Consider the following 24670-nt stretch of genomic DNA (forward strand, 5'->3'; position numbering starts at 1 on the left):
TGTTTAACCCTTTGACCAATTTCATCTGAACTCTGTGGGAAAGCAGAGCTCTTCAAGAAATGAAAGTTACTACAAGTTTAGTGTGGACAGGGGCAAGGAAGACTGAAACATTTGCCCTTTGCAGGGGAAACAACGCTGTGTAAGTGTGGCAGCTGGGCAGTCAGCACATGCAAACCAGGCAGCTGGGCAGGACCGACATAGCATGGAGGCAGAGCAAATACTGCTGCTTGCCTGACTCCTGCTCTGGGGATGCGGGGAGACATGAGGGTGGTGTGTAGGGAAACAGAGAGCATTGCAATTCAGCTGTCCTAAGGAGCACATATAGAGATGAGCTGGAGTTACTGTGGTCAGAGTGGCCATGGAAAAGGGCAATACTCACTAAGAAACCTGGATTCCTTCATTGTGCTGCTCAGCTGGTGACTTGCTCAATGCAATAGTTGGGATTTTCAGTGCACAGGTAACGAGCCAGATGTTTTATGGCCATAGTCACTGACTTTACTGGTAGCTCTGGAAGCACACCCTCAGTAGATTGGAGAGCAGACCCTGAGTTTTGGGCAGCCCCTCATCACATTTGACCTCTCTGGGGTGATGGGCGATAGTAAATTGGAAAAGATGGTAAAAGATGTTTCAAGACACTTTACCAAGCTGAGGACTGCAGTGCTTTGAGAAAGGGCACTAGTGCACAGTGCAAACTTTGGCTCTTTTTTGAGGCCGTATTCATTGTTGTGCTACAAGCGAACTTGGCAAGCACGGGTTTGGAGCCCCTGCCTTGGCAGCTGGGAGCCCACACCCAGGGTAAGCACACAGCCCCTTTACAATAGTTTTGCCGCAGAAACAAAACCTGGGAAAACAAAGAGCCCTTTGCTGCCAGGGAAGGGACTGCTGAGGAACTGCCTATGGGGAACCCAGGATGGCTCAAATCTACATCCCACCACAAGGTACCACAGGGATCCAAACGCGATGACATCTTACAACCTACAGCATCGGGATGAAATGCAGACTGGCTGTTTCTCTGGATGTTGGATGAGTGGGTGAGGGCCAGGGAGTGTTTAGAGTCCTCTTTGGAAGGGGTAGGAAGACAAGATCCCCTGTTTGCCCTTTCTCTGGTGCCTACCCAAGACTCGAGGTCTTCTTCAGCTCCAGCAACTGTGCTCGCCTGGGCTGGGTGGGAGGCGCGGGTAGCCGGCTCTCCTGCAGCAGGCTCTGCCAGCCTCCTGATTTCTGGCTCTCAGGGATGTGTGCTCGCTGCAGGAGGCTTGTGCAGAGCTGTCGGGAGCAGAAGCAGTGCAGGCAGCCTGAATCACATTCCTCCAACCTTGTTTCTCAGCAGGGCTCTTATTCCAGGGCTGTATTTCCCCTTGATTGATTACCTCTGCCATTGTGGGGCTGACATCTTACACAGGAGTCCTGCTTGGTCCCTTATCATGGGAGCATGAGGAATGATCATTCCCCAGCGACGCCCGTTGATAACAGTGAATAATAGCCAGGAAGGGAGGCAGACGATAGTAGGAACATGCTCAACAGAGGTGCTGTTATTCTTGGGACAGGAGGCTTCTGCAGAGGAGGAAGAGAGCTTGGACGGTGGATGGGGGGTCCTGTCATTGCTGATGCTCTCTAGGGCTCAGCAGCTGGAGAGAAACATTGGCTAAGGATGGTCAAAGCCAGGAAGGAAAAAAAGCGAGGAGGGAAAGGGATGAAGTGAAAGGAGCTAAGAGCCACACTGGAGAGCATACAGACAGCCTGGTGACCTCTGGTGTGCGAGGGATGAAGGAAACAGCCTGTGATTGACTATGTGGACCATCTGGGTGATCATCTTCTGGATTTCAACCATCCTGGTAGGTGCTCAGAGCTATTTATTCCCAATTGCATGGAATCACATGTTGTCTAAGTGCACCTCTATTCCATGAAGTCGTGGTGTCTTTGTTTAAAAAGGTCTGTGTAGAAGCTGGGATTTTTTTTTAATTTTATTCTTGCTTCTGCTGCTTCCTGCACTAATTGACAGTGGCCAGATGGCTAGATGCTGGATGCCTCAGTTTCCCCTCCTATATAAAGACAGTGGCATGCCTCAGTTTCCCCATCTATATAAAGACAGCAGTGTTACTACCTGCTTTGGTAAACATAGCAGGTCCTGTGATGAAGGAGAAAAGATTTGATGCCATTTAGAGAAGCTTTGCTGATTTACACCAGCAAGCAATCCCCTAAGGGGGAATGCCCACCACTACCAAAGCCTCCCTTGACTCAGACTGAAGGAATACAAAGTGATGTTTGACCCACAAAGTTTGGTTTCTTTCTTTTAGCTTTATCACTTTACTGGGAATTTATGTGGCAGATTGTCACTGCTGAGCTCTGGGTGCTCAGACCGGTTGGGAAGGACAGCTGAACCTGGGCTGTGATCTCCAGGTGCTGCTCAGCTTATTCATATTTTGAAAGCATATAAAACCAAGACTGAAATATGTCCAGCTTGGGTGTGAGAAGTTGGGAAAAGATCAAACTCTCAGCAAATGTAAAAAATCACTGTTTCATTGCAACTAATGGAAAAATCGATCTATTTGTCCCAGCAGGGGATTTGGTTCAAACTCAGAAAACCCAAGCTCTGCCTAGACATTTTAATGGCAGAGTGCAATCTGCAAACTTTTTTGCCTTTTGATCATCTTCCACAATAAAAATAGTGACTGTGATGGTCTTCTTGTAATTTTGTTTTCTTATTTTTAGGTATTACCTAAAGGACTCTGTAAATAGATGTCATTGCTCAGGGTGCCACTGAGAACACCTCCTTCCACTTGTTCTCTTTCTAATCTTTCAAAATACCTATTTTGATTTTGCCAGGCATCTTTTGTTCTCCTTTAAATCCTCTAATTAGACTAAACCCACTTACTTTCAAATTAAATGGCTGTGAATTCTCTGGCTGCAAATATTATTTATATTAAATAGTGTTTAGATCCATTCATTTCACAGGTTAAAACTGTAGTTGGCTGTTGCTATCAATATCACAAACTGCAGCTTTCTGTCCATTCTGGACATCTAGTTATCACAGCCATTTCTGTTTGGAATGGTTTTGGTACCTTATATTTTCTTTAAACATAATATGAGGATGTTTTGCCCCCTCATCAAAATCTGACAGCCTGTGAGCTGGGAGCTGTTTCAGTGAACTGTTTAGGAAGAGATGAAGAAACCGCATGTAGAGGAGCTCATTTTCCTCCTCAATTTCAAGGCACGGGGACAGACTGTTTGCTCCCAGTTGTGGATGGTAAACATGAGCGAGGCTGATCACAGCCAGTAGTGGAGTGGGGTTATCTGGCCGTGGCACGGGAAATGGGATTTTGCGTCTCCCAGCAGTCACACCAGACCTGCGATGGCCCCGCTTGCACCCAGCCTGCCCCATCAGATGCCAGCGTTGGCAAAGACTGACCGAGGGACAGTGTTTGTGGAAAACAAGGTCTTTAAAACAGCACCTGGAGGCTCTCTGCTTTCTCTGGGTTTAAAATCTGGTTACCCACATATCTATTACCAGACAGCAGTATCTGATCAGAAGAGTAGGGTGGACATCACTTGGCAGGGTAAAACAGTAATTGTAAGGCATTAACTACACCATATTCCTGCTTGAGCAACACATTTTTATGTAAGAAAATAATGCTCTAGCAGATCATCAGGGTGATCTTCATAGCTGAATGTGCTAAAAGCATGCGGCCTCATTCTAGCTGTAAAGAAATAACATAGTCTTTGAATCTCTTTCTCGAACAAAAGCTTTCTTAGGACCTACATTTCTTAAAAGGAAACAGTGCCCACAAGATGTATAGCCTTTTTTAAGGCGAACAATTTTCCCGTTTCTGAGATCATTACTAACGTGATTGCTAGCATTTATTTTTACGTATGTTCAGTATCATCTTGAATGACCCACATGCAAACCAGACCGGTTCTGTTGGCCGCTCCAAATGCTCAGCACTAATATTGTTTTTTAATGTATTTTCAAGGCAACTTTTGGACAGACAGACTACAGCAGAAGTATGTTGTAGGTCTTAACTGTCACATTTGTACTTGTGAACTCTGAAAATGTACTAAATTGCTTTACATTTGGTAATCAAATAGATAACAATAGAGAGTGATAAATAATGCACGTTTAAAAAATCTGTCAATATTTAGAAATTATCAAATTCAGTCCTCAGCTGACAACTGAAACTACTAAATGCAATTACATTTCTTTAGACATGTTACTCCAGTCAGACATTTCTATTTTTTCAAAGATTAAATGGATTTTAAAAAACTAATTTTTTCAAATATTACATTGGTTAAAAATGCATTTAAATCCTGGCATCAGAGGATAGTTTATTTCATCTGAATTCTTTGCATGTGTGATTCCAGAAAATTAATTACATTATGCAAAACCAAATGGTTTTTAGTTTATTTATTTCATAACGCACAAAGACAAGGGAGAAAAATGCTGAAGGTAAACACAACAGACCAATTAGATGTGGCATGATACACTGCTGAAAAGATCAAACTTTGTTCAGAAAAACAATACGCAGAATACTTCAGCCAAAATGAGTGGGAATATAGTCTCTGATGTCTGTTAAGCTAAAATTTAATTGTAGAAAATTATTGGTTCTCATTACAAGGTTTTCAGTGATCGTTCTCTTTCCTAAATCTAATCTGAAAGTGATCAGCAATGCCACAGGATTGATTAGGTTGAGTAGTAATATGCTGCCAGGTTAACTTCCCCTGCACAAAGTACATAAAAAAATTCTATCTGATAGTTTTCAAATAATACACCCTGATGACTTGCTTTTAATCTTTTAAGTATGTGTGTGTATATACATATGCGCGTATATATATGTACATATAAATTCCATAGTGGGAATGTATAAAGATTGTTAGTTTTCTTCATGAGGGAGGAATTACCTAATTTGTTATAATGGGAACCCGCTTATATTCAGTATTTTTATTGTCAAAAATAGAAATTGTAAAACAATAGAAGTGGTAAAAGTACATTTTTACTGCAAGACATAACAACAACTGGGACCTTGTCCTGCAAATCAGTTTGCAATAATTTTTAATACATGCCATTTTAATGGTCAGTAGATGTTTTGTACATACATTTTGGTCCAGCTATATATAACATAAACTGCACATTTAATTGCTACATCAGGATTGAGTTAAGACTAACATTTCCACTCTGCTTTGTGAGAAAGGAGGATGGGGCAAGATGAGAAGGTGAGAAAATGACCATAGGACAAATTACGGTCCAGGTTCTCGCAAAAATCTGGGTGAGATTCTGCTTTCAGGTTGGCTCCTGCAGCTTCCTGATCAGTAGCAGTGAAACAGGCTTGGGTGATCTGCAACCAGTGGACATATTTGGATCACTTATGCCCAGGAAAATGACCTGCCAGGTCTATGGTTTAACGCTGCCAGGGTCGAGTGATTAATTCTCTGTTGCTCTAGGAGAGTCCAGCAGTGCCCTGGATGTTTCTGCAGTCTTTTGGAAGAACATCCCGCTCATGTACTTAATTTAGCAGAATAACACATTCATTTTTCTCAATAACAGTAATGTCAGCAAAAGGGAGAAGGCAGAAACTCAGTCTGTGCTTGCCTGCTGCTACTATAAAAAAGCAGACTTAATTAGGAAAATTGACTGTATTTCAAGGAAATGGACTGTATTTCAAGGAAATATTGCCCACAATCAGTTGATAGGGTTGCATGGGGAATGTGAGCATAAGAAGGGTAAATCCTGTGGAGGGGATGTAAGTTTTAAGAGGAAAAGTGATTCCACTGCTTTTAAAATTTGCAGATCAGAGCTGTCCCACCTGTCTGCGACCTCCTGACCGTCTTGAAAAAGGAGGAAGAAAACTGTGCTGAGACTCTCTCCCTGGAGGCGAAGAACAGAACGGCTGACAACGATCTGCTCCTGAGCTCAGGTAAAGGCTGAATGAATGTGCAAAATAAAAACTGCTCTCAAGTGAGCTGGGTGGCCTCAAAATCAGATGCCCCCACATTCCTTCCCATAGGAGGCATGGACCTTGTATGCATCTATCATTTAGGAGCAGAAAACCAGGTAAGATCTGTTATAAGGCTCCGAGAGTGGGATTTTGACCATACTGTGACAGCAAGAGTCGTAGGAGCTTTAAAACTCAGCTGCTCAACTGCAGTCCTCACAACCAGGGAGCACATCAGCAACAAAGTCTTGCAAATCGCAGAGGACTTAGAATTCTTCTCATCTTGAACAAGGATATTTTTATAAAGTCAGCCCAGTAAGTGCAAATTTACTTAACTATATTTGCCTTCAAAATCAATGAATATCAGCAGCCAACATTTAAATCACAGCCATTAAATCATGGCCTGCAGGTCCTCGTTGCTTCCTCCTTGCTCTAACTTACTGTCACATAACAGAGCTCTTGCATTTCAGAGAGGATTTATCATCATATAAAGGAGTTTTTTGGCCTGGGAAGGTCTTGTGGTACTGAGTCCTCATCATGTAGACAGATTTCCTTTCACAGCTGAGCAAGTGCATTCATGTGCAAGGGGAATCAAAGAGATAACTGCAAGCAATTATTGAAGCTTGCCTATGAACTGAGTGTTAGCTCCCCCAGGCAGCAGTTGGGTCAGCATCTCGCAGAGTACGTTGGATGCAGGCAACAGATGTGACTAGTTTTTGTGCATGACCGGCCATCACCACTAAGGATGGGTTTGTGTCATTCACAGCATCTCGCAGAGTGAACTGTTTTCTGGGTAATTTTTGTGGACCATCACAAGGCAGGGTCCTCACCAGTGTGGAAAGTGAAGGAGCTCCTGTGAGATGTGCAGTGTGCAGGGTGTCCTGGCCAGAGATAAGCTACTGTGTGGAGCAACAGTTGAGGCTTTTTCTTCGTTTCAAAGCCTTCCTCTCTAGCAGAGAGTCTGAGAGACACAAAACTGTTTCAGGATGACCTGACCCAAAGGCAGGACTCAGAGGGAAGGTCTATTGCTTGGTTTCGTAGGATGCCTAGCATTTTTCTCTCTTTGTTTTATCCCTGTGACCCTTGCAGACTGATGGGTGTGAGCACAGCTTCAGGGCATTATGCCCATGTAGCAGTGACAGGGTACTTCATGGCAGGTTGCCAGATACTCCAGAATACAGATCTGTCCCATTACATATAAGAAGTTTAATTATATGAATAAGTCAGTATCGTTTGTTTCCTTCCCCAGTGCCTTTCACCAAAGAGGAGGGTGGTTTGACAACCTATCTATTTTTCTGCTTTGATCCTGTGACATAGCTCTAATGTTGAGCTCTGCATTTCCTCTGCACCAGAGCTCTGAAGATGCAAACAAGTTAAACTTCACAGGACCGTGCAGGTGTGGACCAGCACTAGCATTAGCACGCAGTACCATTTTAGAGATGGTCTCATTTTATCTCAGTCAAATAGTAGCTCCTCAGCAGAGACTTAATCCAGTTTTAAGTTGGATCCAAATCTTAAAAATTCCCTCCAGGCCTTTTGTTACTGGAAATTTTTAAACAGGGTAATTCTACCCTCTGTGCCCCTCTCCCCAAATCTACAGAGAGAGAAGTTAAAAGTATAGGATTGTGTTAAATCTTTGAGAAAGCATTTCCAATGGCTGTCAAAATTGCTCTTTTAACACTACAAGTCAGATCAAACAAGGCATACTGCCGTGGGCTCAGGGCTACCCACATAGCAGAAAGCTTTAAGATGAAAGTGGCCAGAGTGACTAAGCCCCTCTCTGTCTCTGTAACTCTGCAAACACACCTTCTTCTGGCAGTGAAACCCCAGAAGAATAAACAGGGGTAAGATGCACATCTTTCCCCAAGTAATGGTTCCCAAAGAGAGAGCCCAGGAATTTTATTCTACTGGTCTTTACTCAAGGAGGGTTTGTTACCTTGGTAAATTATGGAGTAATGCCTTTGTTCTGGGAAACAATCCATCTGAAAATACCTCTGGTCTTTGACTATCTGCATGTCTGAGTCTGTGTGCAGAAAATCCCATACAGGGACTTCAGTTTGAAGAAGAGAGAAACAAAGCTCTGGGGATTCAGTGCATGTCCTTGGTGGGTCACACAGGGAGAGAGAAAGGCGGCTTTGCAGGGTGTAGATCACCTTCCGTACCCCATCATTCCTGCACCTACCCCAGAAGCTTTGACTGGTGCAGGCAGGAAGAAGGGCAAAGCAGGGGACAAGCTTCCACAGTGCCATCTCTGCTGTGGTGCTCACATCTCTGTGAAAATGGCACAAACACACAGGATGAGTTGCAGGTGAATCAGGCACAAAGTACCTGAGCAGTAAGTGTTTCTTATCCTCCTGCAGTATATGAAAAAAGGGACTCTGCCCTTGTGATACTGTTAGCTTGGAGGAGGGAGAAGTGTTATATTAATGTAACCCAAGTCATGGTTATGCTCTTTTTTGTGCATAAGCAAAAATGGGATAACTCTCTCAGGTGCAGGGAGCAGGGGAGGAAAGCTGCTGGAGGTCTGGGACCTCTGGTCGTGGTGACACCGTGTATTGCTGCTAGGGGAATGCTTTATTTGCTACTTGAGGGAGGTCCCAAAGAGCACAGGGACATCAGGGAGGTGCTGCTGTGCTCTGCCTCCACACAGGAGGCCCTTTAGCTAGGTAGGGGTGGGTGGCACTGGCTTTGCTCCATGAGGAATGGCAAGAAGCCCACCTGCAGGAGGAATGGCTCAGCTGGTTTTTGCTTTCTCCTCCTGGGAAGAGACCATCCCAACATCATAATTTGGCCAGGTTTTTCTGTGCAACGAGTCTGATTTGGGGGCTTTATGCCAGTGGTGTTGGCATGAAGGTTCGATAACCGAAACAATGCAGCATGGCTAGGCATAAATATCACCCAAGGTGATGTTTCATTTGCCATTAAACTATTGCTTTGAAGTAAATGGTTACCAAGTCCTATAAACATTGGCACAGCGAGGACACCAGAGCTGAGGTGCCTTGGCTGTGAAAAGCTCTGTATTTCCAGGCACTAGGACGTTGTGCAGGAGGAAATCAATATGTTTCTAGAAATGTAAATATTTTTGTCAGGGTAATGGAGGCTGGCCTTATAAAGCATGAAGCGTTTGAATAGAGCACTCAGCACTTCCTCTCCTCCGCTTTCAGTGAGCGTGCAGGGCATTCAACACACGCCAGGACCCGCCAGGCATAGGGTGGTCCTGGCATGCTCCAGTGTCCTCTTTATGGCCTGTCATGTTACAAAACCCACAGAGAAGGCTTTGCTAAAACCAATGACAGTGAGCAGAGGCAAAAGGGAACCAGCCTGAATGATTTCAGCCTATGTCTGGAGAAGAGCAAAATAAGAAAGACCAGGATTGCAGTTTCTCTGTAGCACAAGGGGCATCAACCGTAGGTCTTCTCTATTAACACTCTGCACTGCAGGCCAAAATTAATCCATGCCAACTTCTAGCACCTAAGCAAGATGTTTAAGTTGAGATCACCGTCATGCTGTGCTCCATTGACCATCAGCTCCCTGATGCATTTCTACCAGCCCTGCCAGAAGGCAACACAGGAACATCTTTCCCAGAGGGTGCAGCTGGAAAAGCCTCCCTCTCACCCTGACTGTAAGAGGAGACCATGACAAGCCTAGCCTTAAAATAAGCAGCCCCTGCACCTAACTGAGGGAAATGGGGTGAATCTGGGCAGTGTTGGTCAGTCCCTGCAGGTGATGGAGGCCTCAGGTGGCAGAAGGTGCAGGGAGGGCAACTGAGCCAGGGGCTCATGCCTGCAGAGAGCCCAGCGGGACTCCAGGTTCAATGGCTGCTCTGAGATGGGTCCTCCAACAGGGAGGTCACACTGTCAGAGGCCTGGCCTCGGAAAGAACAACAGTACAGGCAGATTGTGCCAGCATATTGGTGTGAACCCACGTTTTGCCTTGGCCTGTAAATGTGATGATCTTCCCTTCACAGGCCCAGGGACTGGCAGAGCTTGGCGAAGTTTTGCTCTCCTGCAGCAGAAAAGCCATTGAGACCCACAGCCAAGCCTAGCAAGTGGTCTGTTGGTGTTATTCACGCCAGCACAGTCCTGGCATAGTGAAAGAAATGAAGAAGCGGAGGAGTATTTATGGTCGTACAAGGATAACATTGATACTGTTCCTCTCTGCCCTTTCCCCAGTATCGTTCTGAAGCTGTTTAAACTCCTAGTCAAGTTGTATCTTTTTCTGTTTACAAAAGGATTATGTAAGGAAAACAGGGTGACTCAAAGTGGAAGCTTTAGAAAGACTGAAAAGTGAGCTAAAAAATTCATATCTGGTTTCCTTCATCTTTCCAGGGCCATTCAATAGTTACCAGAAGACAGATGGGTAGCCAAGGGCCTGATAGAAAGTTCACAATGGCCCAAGTTGCCCTTTGTCTGGCTAGCAGAGACCAGTGGAGTCAAGGACCAGAATGGGATGGGCCTGGAGCTTGCTGGGGCTGGTTTGAAGCAAGCAGAACCTGTTCTGTCCTATCCAGGTCTCCACAGGTCACAGCAGGACTCGCTCTGTCTCATCCAGCTTGCTTTTCAGAGTACTGAGCATCTTTGTTCCTGTAGCAGCCTTGGTCCTTGGGAGACATTGCATGGTGTTTCATTGCTTGGAGATGTTTCATAGTGTTTCGTTGTTGGGAGAAGTTTCATGGTGTTTTGTCACTGGGAGATGCTGCATGGTGTTTTGTTGTTGCCCCCCCAGGCAGATGTGCTGGAATGTGGGATAACATGAGCTGCTGGCCTTCATCCGCAGTGGGAGAGACTGTCAACGCTCACTGCCCTGAATTCTTCCAGATGCTGACTGGGAAAAAAGGTAACACTAAAAATATGCTTTTCTTGCCCAGGTGTTTTTTATTGTTATTTTATTTTAAAATGTGTTATTTACAAAGATGCCACTGTCAGGTCTGAACTTGAAGTGAAATTGTGTCCCTGCTTTTAAAGACTGATGATCACTTAGCAGCTCTATTTCCAACTGTAAGCTAAACGTCGGAAAGCTTGGAGTTAAAGAAGCAAGATGTTTTAAGTGTTTATTTTTCTTAGCCAGGTGGAGAAAAATGCAGGAAGTAAATGCTATCCTGAAAAGCAGTTTTTTAGCATTGTTTCTTAAAGGAAATAATTTTCTCCACTCAGGCTCTGTGTTTATGTATTTCTGTCCATCTTTCCCTTCTAATAACTCTTAGAGCCAGTGGCTGATCTCATCTGAACTTGACGGGGACAAAACTCCACACAGCATTACATTCATACAAGTTTTGGCAAAACAGCCAGCCAGGTAGGGGGAAAAGATCCTTTTTTTGCCTCCATCAAGAGGAAATCTGTACTGGGGGTTCATCCTTTGGCTGTGACAGGCTCTACACAAGTGGCACAAATTCACGGGAACTTAGGTTTCATGGCTCACCAAACGACTTACTCAAAAAGAGATAAGCTCAAGCAACGTTTGTTGTCCTTTCTCTGGGATTTCTAAGCTGGAAATGAAGTGAAATTTATTCTCAGTATACTACAGTAATCACGAGCCATTAAGTAGTTCCTGCCTTCTTTCTGTTCAGTTCTACTTTTCAGCGATGCCCAAGAAATGTGCTTACATTTCTCTTTAACAAGTTAAAGATTCAAATCGGAGGATTTTGCATTCTTCAGTTATAGGACACGGATTAATGAGGTCCAGTACTTACAGAAAAGCAGACAGATTCGTTTTATGGAGGGAGGAACAGGAGACAAAGTATTAGATTGTCTAATAAAGATTAGATAAGTCAGAGGAGAAGCACTCAGTGCTCTTTAAATAAAATCAGACATGAGCCATTCAGATTAAAATAAATACCGTGCTACTTTCTGTACACACAAACAGTAGCTGCCCATTGAATCCTATAATCTGGTTTAAAGACAGAGGATAAACTACACAAAGACACAGATCGCCGAGGAAATCATCTGTCCAGCATGCACTCACGAATCTTTAGCATAACTGATACTGGCCTTTAAATGTATTAAATGAAATCCCTGCTGGTACAGCCACTAGAGGGAACCGCTCCCTGCCTCTGGCCCTTGCACCGGGAAGGAAAACAGGAATTCGTACATCCGAAGGTCATAATTACATCTCAAATGTGCATTGCATTATCTTGAAGACAGTCTAACAGCTTTAAACTTTAGTTGCCCTCCTTGTCGAGAAGCTGAGACCTGAACCACTTCTGATAAGCAATAATCAGAGTGACGGTGTTCAAAACAGAAACCCAAGACATGGTCCGTTGGCATTTGCATCTTATTTTGGTCTCTGCATCTGGCATTTTGGGTCAAAGTCAGCAATAGTTTTTTCTCATTCTCATAGCCACATTCTCCTCTGATTTTATACTGTGGTTGGCTTGTGACTCATGCATTTAATCACTGCTACAGTTGTTGCCCTGTTTGAAGCAATTTTGCAAAAGAAAAACAAAGATCTGTTTGCTTGAAAAAGAAGCAAAAGTTTTCTCTCCTCACCACTTACAAAGCAGATGGGCAGCCACAAATGCCAAAGACCCATACGTTAAGGGACACAGATAGCTCTGAGCTCTGACCAAACCCTGGTCTCCGTGCTGTTGAGCTTTGTGCTGACATCTAGACTTGCATTTGCAGCCTAGGCTGTCTGGCCCCTTCCCACATAACAGAACAAAGAAACAAAATGATCTGGAACCAAGCAACATAACTGAGGTTCACATGCAGACCTGCACACTGTCTCAGGCAAGAAATGAGGAAAGGTGTGATGACTGTGAGGATTCAGAGGCAGAGGAGAAGGCCACATCGAATGGCCCCAGTTCCATAGCCATCCCTTTAGCCAGTGTTCCCCCTTGCCTAGGCAGCTCCAAAAGCCTGCAAGGCACCAGTAAACAACGAAGCAGATTGTTAGAGAGACTGCTGACTCTACTCCGAGTAGGGCATGCTGCAGTTTCCCCAGTGTGTGTGTCACCTATAAGCAACTAGCATTGTTGAAATTGTGCTTACGTCCATCAATATAATATGCCCTGCATAATCTCCCATGCTTTGCATACAACACAATCGCATGCACACACCAACACAGAACTTCACCTCTTCTTGTCTGATCTACTTTGACATCTCCAGGCAAAAACCAGTTACAGGCATGTTTACAAGCACAACACTCTGTTCTGAGTTAAGTACATGTGTCTTAATAATTGAAGCTGAAGTAGAGAATTTGGCACCATACCACGCCCTTGGTGGGTGCCAAAGCAGGTTGGGGAGAACTGTTTGGGAGAGCTGTTTCTCTCCTCTTGTTGCTGCAATGCAGCAGGGTATAGAAAATCTGGCTTTAAAAGCAAGCCTAGCCCTTCCAAAGATGCTAAGCTGGAACTTAAAAGCATCAGAAGAATAGTCTGATACTGACACACCCAGAGCTCTTCCCACTGGAGATCTCAGCATGTTTGCTGTGCCTTGCAGTTTTACAGAGGTGAGTTCAAATCAAGTGCAGACATCCCCTCAGGTCACCAGAATTAGCCCAGAGGTAGCAGGAGCCCTGACTCTGTCCTGACGGTCCCAGCAGGGCTCCAAACAGCATAAACCAGTGCCAAACACTGCTGCATATGCATCTCCCTCCATTTCCTCAGCACTGTGGGGATGTTTTGCAGGAACTGGATGCCCTAGAGTCCCTATGGCTAAATGTGTGGGCAAAAATAGACTTTTATGGTGCCTTCTGGCAAGGCTTCTACTAAGAAGGGCTGCTGATTTCAGGCCATCTCTAAGTCCTTGCTGGTATTGCCATTACTGCAGCAAAGCCAGGATTTCACTCCATGTTTCTAAAGTGTGGCTCCTACCTGACACATTAATGAGATTAGGACTGTGGGCAGTGGTTTTATTTCTTTGTAAAAGTTTCTCTTCTCTTCAGTGCAAAACCTACATGCCTGCTAGGGTCATTTTCTTCCAGTGAGATTTTAGGGTGTGTAGGGCATGACTTCCCACTTGCACTTTAGTGCCAAACATGAATATGGACATGTTCAAACTTGTCCTATTCAACCATGTGCAACTTGCTGGGGATCCATCTCACTCAGCTTTAGAAGTCTAAAAGTCAGGCGGCCCAGCAGAAGCGGGTCAGACAAACTGCCCTCTGCAGATACCTGTCTGAATTAGATGAATTCTGCAAATGCCTCTTTTTCTCCACTGACTGGAAAGACAGCCATGAGGGACACGGTTGGACTCAAGCATTTAGCTTTCAGAAGGCTAACTTAAGTGAGGGGAATCCCATTCTAGCCTTTAATTTGCAAGTAAGCAAGGAAATCAACAGTGTAAGACAATGCCCAGACCTGGCTGTGAGGACAAGCTTTTTAGTTTTCATTTAAATCTCACCAAAAATCTGTGACCATCTAAAGTTTTGTGTTCTCTTCAGACCATGACAAACCACAGTGAGGAGGTGGGAGCATTCAGGAAAGTATCAGGTTTGCATGGAGTATGAATCTGTGATTGAACAAGTCATGTGTTTGCTGATCTTGGAATACTGGCCAAGAAACACCAGATGTACCGAACAGTATTATTTATGTTGCAATTAATAAAAACACATCCATCACAGTCATCCCTGAGTGGGCAAACAATATTATGACCCACACAAGTACTCTGGGCAAGTATCAACATAATTAGCTCAGCTGTATTTCACCTCCAGCTATGCAGAGTGCACTGCCTGGGGGAAAATACTCTCTTTGGTCTTGGAGCAAGCGTACACGTTGGTGACTGACCCCTGAGGAGAACAAAGATACAATTGGAAATGATGACACCTGGTTTTGTCTTTTTTTGTTGTTACCACACAGGTTTTGTCTACCGAAACTGTACGAGCGAGGGTTGGTCAGACCCATATCCAAGACCTGATATCGCTTGTGGCTACAATGTCAATGACACAACAAATGAGGCAAGAGTGAGTCTGAGTGCCCCTGACCACAGATCTGCCGCTTTGGGGCCCTGGGGGAGGAACACGTTAAGGAGAGACTGAATGATGTTGTGATTTAACTCAGGTGGGGTTATTGTTACAGGTGTTTTTCAACATAAATGCTTCCTCCACATGATCAGAATGGGTTGCTCAGGGTAAAACTTCAGTAGCTGATTTTATAAGAAAATTTATTTGTTAAGTAGGAGGAGACACCTTTCTCTTGGTATGGGCTGATTTCTACCAGATAGTCAAAGGTAAAGATGTGAATATATGTTCCACTGCAGCGTTCCTATTTCATGACTCTGAAGACCATGTACACCATTGGATACTGCACCTCCCTTGTGACGCTGACGATAGCCTTAGCGGTCCTGGTCTCTTTTAGGTGAGGAGAAGCATCTCTGGTTTGTGTTTGGCCAGGACTTCTGGTCATCTCAGCTGACACAGATCCTTCTGTTGGCTTTCAGGACAAGTTAAAAATTGGAGTATTTCACAAAACTGTGACAAAATCAGTGACAAAAATGATGTCTGAGTCTTGTCTCCCAGAAGATGTCAGGGCTGCTCCTCATATTCTGCTCTCCTGTCCTTTCCAAAATGTAGCTGGACGTATTTTGCAGACTGGTGTTCGCACCACCTCCTACTGAGGTGTTCCCGTGAATTCAGTGTCCCTCGGGCAGAGCGTCTTTCCCCCTACTGTTCTTTCCTCCACTTGAGACTGTGGCTAAAACTTTGCTCTAAGTGCCACTGCACTGACTTCTGGGAAGGTGTTTCAGGTTTACAGCAATGATCTGACAGTCAGCTTATCTTCACGCATCCTTGTAACCTGGAATTTGTACTTTGCTGCTTATTCAGTGAAATGAATTTCCCTTACAATAAGAGTCAGGGTGGCACCTCCAGGCAGAAGGAACCCCAACTACTTTGCAAACTCATCTTCAGGCTGCATGGCCTCCGGACCCAGATTATGTGGAGATTTAACACAGAAAACAAGTCAGGCACAAGTGCGCTGTGCAGGCAAACCAAATAAATCCACCCAGGTGTGGATAAACACCTTGGGTTCATGTTACTCCAGAAAAGAGGGAGCGAGGCTAGATCAAGCATATTGGCGTGAAATCGTGATTCCTCTGGCAACGTTCAGCTTGTTTTAGTACCTGAGTGGAGCAGATGTGACTTTAGCTTTTTAAGGTCCTCTCTAGGATATCCCTCTTGGGAAATGCATTAGTCTTCCTTTCAGACAGAAAACCAGCATTCTTAATTTGTCAGTTTAGCATTAATAAGGATTGAAACCTGCTGTTTACAGCCACAAGCTACCCACATTGGCTAGGAATGTGTCTTCACAGGATCTCTCTCTCTTTTTGTAACAGAAGACTCCGCTGTACAAGGAACTACATCCACATGCATCTCTTCACATCGTTCATTTTGCGAGCCTCATCCAACTTCATCAAGGATGCCGTTTTGTTTTCCTCTGAAGACACGAATTACTGCGGAGCATACACGGTAACCCTCTGCCTTCCAGCTTGCTCTACGCCTCTGTTTCCCAGCAGGATCCCAGCAGCAGTTAGTGTGCAGGGAAGGAAATCTCTGTCTCAGCTTTCTATTCAGCATGAGGGGTTATGGGAGAGGAAAGGTATGCCCTGTCCCTTCTCCATCACTCAGTCCTGCATGTTGGTTGTTCCTGGCTGAGATTTCCCCGTTTGGGAGGACTCTGCATGGATGACGGCAGCATGAGGACACAAAAGCAGCCCAGGCTGGAGCATACGCACAGAAACCCAGGTGTGGTTCCTCCTGGCTATAGATGCTCTTACAAGTATTGGAGCAGAGGGTATCCAGGTCAGTCTGAAGTAGGTACCTGCATTCATCATCTTGATTGCGTTCATTAGATGGCCACAGAAGACAGCAGGAGTTCAGCACATTGACCCAGAAATGCCTAAACACGGGTGTCTCAGGCTGTGAACACAGGATACACCACCAGGGTGGAGATTCTTACATGGATTTTAGATCCTGGTAGATGGGGCTGGCAGGAAAAGTACAAGAACACTTTAAATACTGCTGACTTATACTACAGTGTGAGACCTGATAGCAAGATATGGGTTTGCACCCAGAAAGCCTGGAAAAGGAACCTCCCAAATTTTGAATTGTTTTTTCCTTTTTATTGGCAGCAAAATATCTTGAAAACTGGGGGTGGGGGAGGGAGCAGGGAGGGGATGGTACTGGAGGCAATGTTCAATGCTTTAAATCAAAAGATAAGAGTAAGGGAAGGAAACAAACAAGCAAAAGTTTTTTTTTTTGTTTTACCCCCAAGTTTTGCTGGTTTTTTGTTGCTGAATAAGAACATTTTGAGCAAATTTTAACTTGTCTTTATCAACCCTTTTCCTTGGGAAAAAAAGGCTGATAAATACATTGATGTGCTTCTCTAAGGTGATATTAGTGCTACTGATACTAATAAGGTAGTAATAGTGAAACTCCTCTAGGTGAGACAGTAGCCCAAACCCATGTGTCCATGACACATTTTGTTCTTGCTAGTGAGGCAGTTGATTAAGGCATTTGCAAGTGCCAGTCCTGCTTTCTTGTCATGTGAACGCCTGTCTCAAGGCCACCCATTTAGTCCCCTAATTGCTATAAAATCTCTATTTGTCAAGATTTATTTACAGCTCTCTCTCTGTTAGAAGGTAGATACAAACCCAGGCAGAAGCTAATTATCCTCTCTTTCTTCAGGCTGGGTGCAAGCTCACCATGGTCTTCTTTCAGTATTGCATCATGTCTAACTACAGCTGGCTCCTCGTGGAGGGACTGTACCTCCACACTCTCCTGGTTATTTCTTTCTTCTCGGAAAGGAAGTTCCTCTGGCGGTTCATCGCCCTCGGATGGGGTACTGGTTCTCCTTTCAGTAAGAGTAACTGTGGGTTTGTTTTGCCTTTGGGATGGACTTGCGGAGCAGTAACTAGCTTTTCCAATTGCAGGTGCCCCAGCTGTGTTTGTGGCTGCATGGGCGACTGCTAGGCAACTCCATGAAAATATTGGGTAAGTTGCGTGGAGGGGGCGAAGGTGACATGCCGGGGGGGAGCTTGCAGCCCCCCTGCAGGCTGCTCCACAGGGTCCCGCTTCCTGCTCATTCCTAACTACTGGCAGCCAAGCAAACCAACCATCACCCTGCTGTGGTGCGAGCCTGGATCCTAGCGTGGCGGGAGTAGATGTCCAGCTGAGCAACCTGAGAAACAGCCTCAAATTTCATGTAAGCATTTTCAAGGGTAGGAGGTAGCCTTCAAGTATGAATTCAGCCCATGATGTTTTCAGCATCTGTATTTGACTTTCTGATCGGTGAAACTTTGTTCCTTTCTCTTCTCCCTTCCAAAACTTTGAACAGTGGTTGTACTTTAAGGGCAGGATGTACTTTTGTCCTGTGCAGGTGGACAGTTTTCTGTCAGAAATGTTGCGCGGCTAAGTGAGAACAGGAAATTAATTTTGTAGGAGAAGGGAATAGTGGCCTATCTGAAGTGCAAAACAGACTAAACCCCTTTGAAAAGACACCAGTGTTTTGATAACTGACTGCACCTTCTCTTCTATTTTTACAGGTGTTGGGACATTAACACTAATGCCAATACCTGGTGGATCATTAGAGGCCCCGTAGTTTTGTCTATTTTTGTAAGTCTTTTCTGGGACAAGCAGATTCAAACTGTATTTTCAAATATTGTGAAGTCAGAGATCATCTACTCAACATGCTTTAGAAGTGTGTTAATGAACTGATCTTAGACATTTGCCTGAACTGGTGTGACACATGAATTACTGCTTAAGCAACTTCTGCTCAGCAGGATTTAGTCAGTAACTAATGCCCTGAGGCTAAGTTCACAAGGAAAGCTAGAGTGTCCTCCCAAGAAGCAAGAGCCTGAAGGAGATCAGGTTTCCACATCCTGTTGATTTCATATGAACTTGGCTGGCTTGTGGAAGCTTGTTTTGGACTGTTTCAAGGAAGGCTCCGGAGGAGAAACGAAGTGGCTGTACATTTCAGTACAATCGCCTTTGTGTCTCCCGGTCAATGCCCCTCTCAGCAAAGCCAAAACCAACTTGCCTTACATGACCATTAGCTTTTGTTTTCAGCAATGAAAGCAGCTCACAGACTGCACGCACCATATGTTAGTGGACTGCAATTATACTATTATGGTATTGCTCACTGAAATAAGGCATAGGCATTGAAACTCAGTGTGAACCTGCCCATTACAAGGCAGTAGAGATGTAAAGTACAGTTTGGTACAAATAATACTCAACACCTATGGTTTGAGCATTTGCTGGTGCTCACCTTCAGAGCCTTAGGTACCAAGGGGCTGGAGCCGCTTCTTGAGGCAGTTGTTCTGCCCAGCCGAGATGTTCTGAGGCAGACCGCTCTGCAATGATCAATCTGAAACCCTAGTACAGAAACACTCAAGCTGCTAGTTACTCTCAAGTAACCTGCTGACACTCCAAGTGAAAACCCAGGAGTTGGTTGAGGTTTTTGTGTTGCCAGTAGGAGCCATTATGTTTGCAAAACACAAACTACAACACTTGCATGCTCTCTAGGAAACCCAAGCAGCAGAGATGGTGGGTTAAAGTTCTGCTCCCATTTACCACTGAACAATCCTTCACCCCCACAAGACAAGCAGAAGACCACATAAGTGATTCGTGATCAACCTAATGAGGCCACAGCATTTATTTTTCTTAATGAATCAACCTTTATGCTCCAGGAGCCACTCAGCAATATTTAAATGCCAACAAGGCCCAAGCATTCTGCAAGGTGAAAAGCACAATCTTAATTTATCTTTTGAGGGCCACCCGCTATCCCCTTCCAAGTTTCCTCAGAATCCCGATCACATCTAGCTTCGCCACTTAAGGCAGGAGCTGCATGAATGACTCTGCCGCTTTACCTAAAAGAGGCTTTTCTCCAGCCCATGGCCACAGACAAACGAACAGCCAGTCCTTCAGAATTCAGATCTAATCACTTTATTCCTCACAGCACACAGCCCTTAGCAGTTCAAAGGGCAGAAAATCAACACCGATAAACTCCTTTGTGCTCCTAGGCTAACATTCATTGCTGTGCTGCCCACGGGCAATCCCTCCCAGCAGGAATCCCGCCATCCCCCTTTCCCAGTAGTTTTCATCAGCAAAAAGTCCTGTTCAGCCTACACGGCTCATGCCTGGCCTGATGGGTTAAAAACCCCAGAATCCTCAGACCTGAACCTCCTTTTCCCCCCCAACACCCCCAAAATATTTCAGTCTTTCCTTATGTTCCCCACCCCTAGCTCCTCCTAGCTCTGCTCCTTTCCTCACCCCTCCCCAGCTCCCCAAACTTCCAGCCCTCTCCAGACACCCTCAGCAGCCCAGACCACGCAGCCACAGTTGCTCCCTCTTCATCCAATAATTTCGGGAACCCAGGGACATCCTAGGTCTGTCCCATCTACAGTAGACCTGCTTCTCTTAGGGAAACCCACCACCTCAGAGCCCTGCTCTGACACCCACAGGCACGTACAAGCCGCCACGAAGAGGATGCACGGCTGTTTAAGGTGACACGGCTGCGATGGTGTTTCCGGGCGTGGGGAAGGGTTAAGGGCCTGCCGTGGTGCAGGGCAGTGCCGGGCGCAGGAGGAGCAGGGCGCTGCCGGAGCCCTGATGCAAAGGTCGGATAAAGCCCAGGTTGCTCCTTGATGCCGTGGGAGCGAGGAGGTGCTTGGGCCGGTTCTGCCTCCCCTGCTGCTCCTGCTCTTTGCCTGCGGGTCAAACGAGCAGAAACAGCTATTGCTTCACCTTCGCTCAAACCGAGCAGCAGATCAGCATTTTTATCTGATGTCCACCCTTCGAGAGGGGGAAAATGCAAAAGGAAGAACTTCAGTGTCGACTCTCTCCTATCCCCACTTTTAACCATTTTGCCTCCATCATCCCAAACCACGCCGTGTCTTTTGTCAGGGAACAAACAGCATTTGCAGTCCCAATTAGCAAGCGGTAGCTCCAGTGCTGTCCCTTTGCTGGCATCCAAAGTGCAGCCAGATTGCACAGAGGCTGTCTGAACCCCACAGCCGGAAGGGATCCTACCAGTGCACCAGGTCTCCCTGCTCTTTGGTGATTTGCCTGGATAATAAGCCCTGATCGTCCCCATAGCTAAAGCCGCAGCAAACCAGCAGGGAAAGCAGCCAGCACCAGAGCCCAGGGTGGCCGGGCAGACTGGAGAGGCAGCAACAGGGACTGGAATGGGGACAGGGACACAGGCAGGCCAGCCCCAGCCCCTCTATAAATGCCTGCTCAGCCAAAACACCCCAAACTGGCTCTGCTGATACCTGGCAGTTACATTAAGTGGTTACTAGGCATTTGGTTTTGTTGTTTGGGGTTTTTTTCACATCCTTCCTTTTGTTTTTTTTCAGGTTAATTTCATTCTTTTTGTCAACATTTTAAGAATCTTGATGAGGAAGCTCAGCTCACCTGAAGGACGGAGCAGTGATTTCAACCAATACAAGTATGTTCCTTACATTGTGACTTTATGCCACGTGAGCCCACCCAAGCTCCTCTTGCTCCTTCTGCACTGGCTTTCCCCTCTGTTTTTATTCTCAGGAGACTTGCAAAGTCAACACTTCTCCTCATCCCTCTCTTTGGGGTCCACTACATCATCTTCGCTTTTTTCCCTGAAGACGCAAGCAGTGGCACAATGGAAATTCAGCTGTTTTTCGAGTTGGCTCTTGGATCATTCCAGGTAATATTTGACAAGCTATTGTATCTTTAAAATAAGAAAAAGAGGTATAACATGTAACTCTGCAATAGAGCAGAGTCCCAATGGCAAAACCAAGCTGTCTGATTTCCCTTGAAATGCCTCATCCCCATTCAAAAGCTGAAACTGTAGTTCTAATTTTGTGACCATGGTGGTTTTATCTTTCAGGGCTTTGTTGTGGCTGTACTTTATTGTTTTCTTAATGGTGAGGTGAGTTTTGTGTATATAACATCCTTTTCTATTGCTCAAGCATGCCTCATGAATCAGTAAGGATACGTTCTCCAGTGAATTACACATTTTATCTGAGGCTTTTCTTCCCATCTACCTAACATCACTCGTGAAATACCTCCTAGACTTGGCAAGCCTAAGTAATTGTATGCCAGATGCAAACTTCACCTCTCAACTATTGCAGCCCTTTTGTAAATCAGATAGCATTATTACTGTCTGGGAACGGAGGGTGGGAGTTCCATCCCGCACACAGTCACACTGACAATCAACTGGTTCTGACGTATGGTGCTATTATCTGTCATCCCATGGCTGACTTCTTTGCTTGATCCTTGGGAGGGAATTTATCAAAAGCTGTATCCAGTCCAAGTTTATTAGGACTCTTATAAGGTAAAGCTTTTGGAAGAGGTACTGTTTCCTTTGTAGTCATATGGTAACTCCCAGGCTTCTGGGCTAGAAGTTGCACTCTGAAATGCTCCTGCTGGTAGAGGTGGGGGGAAACATTATCCAAACCTGGGAGATCCTGGAAAGGAATCTTTCCTTTCCAGGAAAAAAAGGAAAAAGGAAAAAAAAAAGTATTAGTGCCTAAGTTTGGAAGAAAAAGTCACTTTGAAATGGAGGAGGGGTTTGAAATACTTTGACTGATCCTTTAACAGAGTTCAGAAAAAGTTGTTTTGAAGAGAAAATCTGCATTTTTTTACCTTAGAGTGCCAAAATGTCCCATTTTTATAACTAAAATAAAAATCTTGGAAAAATCTAAACCAAGCACTTACTAAGGCCAGCTAGACTCTGTGAACAGTTTCACCTGCAATTAAACAGAAAAACAGGTTAACAGAAAATTGTGTGGCTGCAACAACAGTATCACTAGAAGTGAAAAGAAACAGGCCCTACCCTAATCCCTTAAACTGGGGGTTAAATAAATAAATCCAAACCTTGGCAAAGGTAACCCGCTCTCCTTTTCCTGTTATACTGCTCTCCGCAATGCAGAGCTCCAAGATAAACTAGCTGAACTAAGTATTTTGTGACCTTTCTACCTAGGTTCAGCTGGAAGTTCAGAGAAAATGGAGGCAGTGGCATTTAAGCAAACACTTGCGTCAGCATCTCAGCACCTCAGCAAGTAATGGAGGAAGTGGCTTAACTCAAGAGATGCAGATGGTGAGGTCAAGCCCACCAGAGCACTGGAGAGCAACCCTCCAAAGATCAAGCGTGCTTTAACACTGTACACCTGGAGGATGCCTCCATGCTCAGATACACATGGTTAAGTCCCATGGACCGTGCTGGGAGTCTTGTGTATGTATCCAAAAGCGGGACTTGGCTGTAGATCAATGGTTCTTGAAGCACACCTGTTCATCTATATCCTGTGTAGCACCAGAGTTATTTTGCAAGGCAAAATGGGCCAAAACATTATGCTCTTCCTTGGGTTTCTGGCCACAGTCATTTGTGTTTCTTTCCACACCAATATTTTTCAGCTGCTATTTCTACCTTAAATGTGACCTTTCATTTTCCATGTGTCTCTCCAACATGTTCCAGGCTAAGCCAGGCTGGTGAGTTTTAGATGTTCTCTATTTCTTCTGCTGTTGAAGCTGGGAGGACATTCAATTTTGTATGATGAAGGTTCCGTGCCATCCTTTAACACAGCTCATGGATTTGAAATGCAAAATTAATTCGTCCCTAAAATTTACCAAGACTCGAAGTCTTTCTGTCATGGTGATGGATGATGGACACTGAAAACATAAAGCATGGCTGAGCTAATGCTTCCTATCCATTGCTCAGGTATGCTCCAGTGATGGTGGCAGGTTCAGAGAGTTTCCTTCCTTTGCGTCTTCTAACAGTGGAGATCTCGGAAATAACAGTGGTCCAATTTGGATTTTTGTATGTTTTTTGAAATGGTAAAAAAAGCTATTCTAGCATATTCCTAGGGTGACCAAGAAAATTTTAGTGAGATGGCTCTTTCCTATTGCATCTGTACCTCTCAGACTTGTCCTGCTAGTCTTTGAATGGAAGCAATGAAAGCCCTTGGGACATTTAAAACTCAGTTGAACTGGACAGTACAAGGTATCTTATGAAAACAACACCATAGTGGCTAGTAAAAATCTCTTTACAGTCTATGATCACTCAGTGTGCTGAAATCTGCAAGACTGTGCACTGTAATATGCTGTCACAAGGTATCCAAGCTTCTGTTACAGCTTTATGTTCTTAAGGATAAAATTGTTAAGCAAATTTCCCTGGTTTGAGTTGGAAAAAGATAAAAGGATTAATCCAACAAATGCAATATAGCCTCCTACTTGATTTTGTATCTGCATTTCCCCAGTTGGGGCAACTCTTACCTGGTTTTCTTCAAGGGCAAAGATGACTGAACAGAAAGCAAGTGGTGTTTATCACACTTCTCCCTCCTCCTGGTCACCTACAAGACATTGGCAAAACGCGCGTGGTATGTCAAATGCTGACCGAGCGGCATTCCCCAACCGCTCTGCCAAAACTGCTCTAACGAGCTTTTATTCACACCAAACCCTCACGGTAGACTTCTGCCATTTTACCAGGAGACAAACATGCAGAGAAATTCAAAGGATGCTTTCAAAGTTAAATTACCTGTGCAGAAGCAGGTTTTTGAGTGCTATTAGCACTTTCAAACCCCGAGACTCAGGAAAAATGTCTTCTTTTCTCTGCTGGTGCCGACAGCTAGACGGCACAGCCTGTGTCCTCCCTGGTGAAGCAGGCACGGCAGGCAGCAGCACCACTGACGGCAGCCAGGTGAGGAAGGGCACCTTGGCAGGAGGTTCGCTCTGCCCCGTCGGCTTTGCCTGCTGATGCAGGTCACCCAGCAGCGGGAGAGCTGAACCTCTTTAAAACCAGGGAAAAAAATCAAATACAAAGCAGTGAACTGGCAAGG

At 45.0% G+C, this 24670-nt stretch overlaps 1 protein-coding gene across 1 annotated transcript; it reads left to right on the top strand.

Annotated features, from left to right (window-relative positions):
• The first annotated feature begins 1607 nt into the window (after nucleotides 1-1607).
• On the top strand, nucleotides 1608-23079 carry SCTR (secretin receptor). Its single transcript, XM_075511508.1, is given in 15 exon segments — nucleotides 1608-1670; nucleotides 1672-1731; nucleotides 1734-1835; nucleotides 5783-5909; nucleotides 10653-10763; nucleotides 14722-14825; nucleotides 15122-15219; nucleotides 16196-16328; nucleotides 17547-17700; nucleotides 17792-17852; nucleotides 18404-18473; nucleotides 21215-21306; nucleotides 21402-21540; nucleotides 21724-21765; nucleotides 22819-23079. Coding segments are annotated over 15 exon segments (1533 nt in total). The 3' UTR covers nucleotides 22996-23079.
• Nucleotides 23080-24670: the final 1591 nt, after the last annotated feature.

Source organism: Mycteria americana, chromosome 9, assembly GCF_035582795.1.
Source record: "Mycteria americana isolate JAX WOST 10 ecotype Jacksonville Zoo and Gardens chromosome 9, USCA_MyAme_1.0, whole genome shotgun sequence".
In the NCBI taxonomy this organism is placed as follows: Eukaryota; Metazoa; Chordata; class Aves; order Ciconiiformes; family Ciconiidae; genus Mycteria; species Mycteria americana.